The 3678-nt window shown below is 39.3% G+C and overlaps 1 protein-coding gene across 1 annotated transcript in view; it reads right to left on the reverse strand.

The window, feature by feature from the left end:
* Positions 1-1709: 1709 nt before the first annotated feature.
* EBAG9 (estrogen receptor binding site associated, antigen, 9) overlaps positions 1710-3678 on the reverse strand; it is a 15161-nt gene continuing 13192 nt past the window's right edge. Inside the window, exon 7 of the mRNA XM_009282586.2 lies at positions 1710-2244. Within this exon, the coding sequence (XP_009280861.1) occupies positions 2124-2244 (121 nt within the window). The 3' untranslated portion in view covers positions 1710-2123. The remainder of the gene's footprint in view (positions 2245-3678) is intronic.

Below are 3678 nucleotides of genomic sequence, written 5' to 3' on the forward strand. Positions count from 1 at the left end.
CTGAAGTCCAGGTAGACCACATCCACAGCCTTTCCCTCATCCACTAGGCGGGTCACCTGGTCATAGAAGGAGATCAGGTTGGTCAAGCAGGACCTGCCTCTCATGAACCCGTGCTGGCTAGGCCGGATCCCCTGGTTGTCCCGCTCATGCCTTGTGAGCGCCCTCAAGATGAACCGCTCCATAATCTTCCCTGGTACCGAGGTCAGGCTGACAGGCCTGTAGTTCCCCGGATCCTCCTTCTGGCCCTTCTTGTAGATGGGCGTCACAGATATTAGGTTTCCCTGCCCTGCATCAGCAATAGTGAAAGAATTATGACTTGTACCTCCTCGCTTCATCAGTGTGGTTAAAAGGACAGACACAGATTGTTATTAAAGCTTATTCACATACTTTCTCCTTATCTCCCACCCGCTGTAGAGGTGTGCACTAGGAGCAGATTTGCTTGCCATACCGCTGTTTAGTCTGCACAGACTATAGTCATCCATTCTACTCCAGCCAGAACACTTGTGCAGAAAATATGCACAGAAGTGCACGCTGTTGCCTTCTTAAATTTATTTTAAAAATTTAACATTTCTCAAGGACTTCTTTCCTATCTGAAAATTGCTGTCAAATCAGTTGACTTGTGCAAGATTTTAAGCAATACGACAAGCATACTTAACATTTTTAAAAATGTTTCTCCATGACTAAGGCCATTAAAGGTAATTCTTACTGTCTTGCTTTCTCAATTACTTATCTTTTAAGCAAAACTTGTGTCAGAATCTACTTACAACTTAGTTAAAAATTCTTCTTTTCTAGGCAGAGATGATCTAGTCAGATAGCCGCCCACCTCTTCCCATTCTTTTACAACTTCACTGTTCCCTGTATGCACAGGGAACAAGTCTCAGGCACACAATTTGCTGTCTTCACTCATCCGTCGCAAGATAAGAAATCCATACAACCCATGAATTCAGGGGTAATAGTATCCACACAACAGAAGATGGAGAAGGGGTTCACTGAAGCTCTGAGCTGGACAAAAGAATCACATGGACTTCCCTCCTCCTGTACACCTTTCCCTCCAGCAGACGTTAAACTTTTCTTCTTCATTAAAGCACTGTTGTCTTCTACTGCATATTTACCTCGCACACTTTTCCCAGAGGAATTCCACTGTAAATACATACAGGAAGTGTACAAAAGTGGAATTTTGCGAAGTGCTGTTAATTGAACTGAGAATTTTCACACTAGCTTTATTAACCGGAGGACGCAATTTTTTTTCAATTACACTGCCTATGTATAACGAGTATAAAGTGTGAGGATTTTTTTCCCTAACTGTAGGAAGTAAAAGAATCTCTGCTAGAAATACAAATTTACCAATACAAGTAAGTGATTAAATCACTCCCCTATGCTCACAACATGAGCCTTTGTAAGAAAGGAGCAGTGTGCACCACTGTTGTGTAGCGATGCCACTGCTGGTAGCCATTGCAGGGTTGTAAATGGGCATGGTAGCACAGGAAGCTGCAAGTCAAAGTGACAAGAAATCCACTTTAGTGTTCGGCTCCAACTTGCGCTCTACCACAGCATACTCTACCAGGAGTACATTTAGAGTTGCAGGTCATCCATAACAAGTAATTTTCTTCTGCACAGGTCAGATCTCCCATGGAAAACTGTGAAGTATTTATAAGTACTTTTATAAAAAGGCAAAAGCAGACATTCTTTATCAGGCAGGAAGCAAAGGGTTCTTTAAAACTGTTTAATTACATGTTTCAGGTAAGCACAGACAATACAGTAGATTTCCCACCACTGAATATTTACATTCTTTTCTCTAGGCTTGAGCTGTTCATTAAGAATGTCTTTCAATCAACATCCTTGCTCAATCACTTTTGCTGCAAAGAAGGGTGCTGGAACAGAACTATTGCAGGAAACATCATTCCATCAGGCATGATTTTCTGTGGGTTTTTTCTCCTTTAAGAACCACCTACTGGTAGTTCAAGGTATTTTGGGAGAATCCTGGCTTCCAAGATGACCTGAAGAATGCGTTGAAACCAAGCAGTGTGTTGAAGTCCTAGAAATACTTAAATCAATACCAATATGTATGTTGTAGAACTGGAATTCTCTTTTTCTCTGGCACTGCCATTGATGCCTGGTTTCTGTTAGGACAGTTTTACACCAATTTTGTTTTGTTCCTTTTTCATTAGCCTTTGGGCCTCTTTCTCCATTTTCTTTCGTTGTTGTTCTGCTGCTCTTTTTTCCCTTTCTGCTATCTTCTGTTGTCTGTAATTAAAGAAAACATGAACTGCTAAATAACAGGAGTCCAATTTTCAGCACAGTCGTACCTTAAGTTCCTGTCAATAAATAGGTTATTATAACTAATAAAAACAGCTTCAGTCTACTGTAGTTAGGCTCAGAACAGTTATTCTTTTATTGTGCTGAAGTCCTTTTTTCAGATTAATCTACTCTTCGGCAGAATATTTGTTCAAATACTTCACAATCTAATAGCCACTCAATTCTCAAAGATTCGGAGTAAGTGAATCAGTGAGAGTGTATGACAGTTATAAGGCCTAGAGCTACTTGGGGGGGGGGAATCTATCTAATGCTTTGAGTAGCAAGATTACCTGCCTTTTCAAATTCAGATCAAAACAGTTTGACTTGTCTAGAACACTGACTTGTGTACCCCCTTTCCCTCAGCAGAGGCATCCTCTTTGTAACACAAGTACTGCAAACATTTTCCTCATGATTAGATGAGATGATAACTTCTAATATTCCCTTTCACAATCCCTTTCAGGATCTGTGTTGTACTCTATTGTTCAGTACAAGTATAAACAATAGCCTTTAAGGAAATAAAAAAAATAAAAGTCTTCAGTTGCGTATCCTTTTAGCATTATTTCTTATCACTGCTCTAAAACTCCAGACATCACTATCTGCTAGCTCAAAGAACCTGTCTACAGAAATAGGTTTCCAATTTCAAAAAATACATAGCTGACTAGAGCGAAGGAAAAAAACAACACAAAAATCCACTCATTTTATTCCCCCGCTTCAGCTAGAACACATCACTGAGTGGTGCAGGGCCAACAAGGATCCATACTCGAAGTGGCACATTGCAGCTCTCTCCTGTATTGCATAAGTAGTAGTAGAATGGCATAAGGAGGTCACTCCTGCTTTGGATTCAGTTTATTAGATATGAAAAATTTGCTAAGCTGCTTGCAAGAGGACTTTAAAAGTAAAAATGAAGCTTCATTAACTTGAAAAGGTGAAATTTAACACAGATTCAGTAAGAATAAAGAATTGCTTATTATAAGAGAATAAAAAATTCTAATTGACAAGACAATAAGGAGTTGACTTTCAATGTATCTAAATTACCTGTGCACATCCACTTAAGTGTGTAAGACATACAGAATTAAAAACCTATCATCACCTGAAGCAACCTCGCTGGTAGATTCCTACTATGGACAAACTGGGCACACAAAACTTAAAAATATTTGAAGTACAAAGACTACTTACTATCTTTGCATTGGACAGGAGAGGGACTGCACTTATTTAATACCACCGTGGTTTCCCTTGATTGATTTTTAATAGCTAGAAGTTTTCCTATACTCTATTAAGCTGCTCCACTGTCTGTCATGGAATAATGAAATTAGTCACTCACATCAGGATCTACCTCCCAAGTTAATGGAAGCCCAAACTTTTTTTTTTTTTTTTTTTATTTTT

The sequence above is a fragment of the Aptenodytes forsteri genome, unplaced genomic scaffold (assembly GCF_000699145.1).
Source record: "Aptenodytes forsteri isolate BGI_AS27 unplaced genomic scaffold, ASM69914v1 Scaffold453, whole genome shotgun sequence".
Taxonomy (NCBI): domain Eukaryota; kingdom Metazoa; phylum Chordata; class Aves; order Sphenisciformes; family Spheniscidae; genus Aptenodytes; species Aptenodytes forsteri.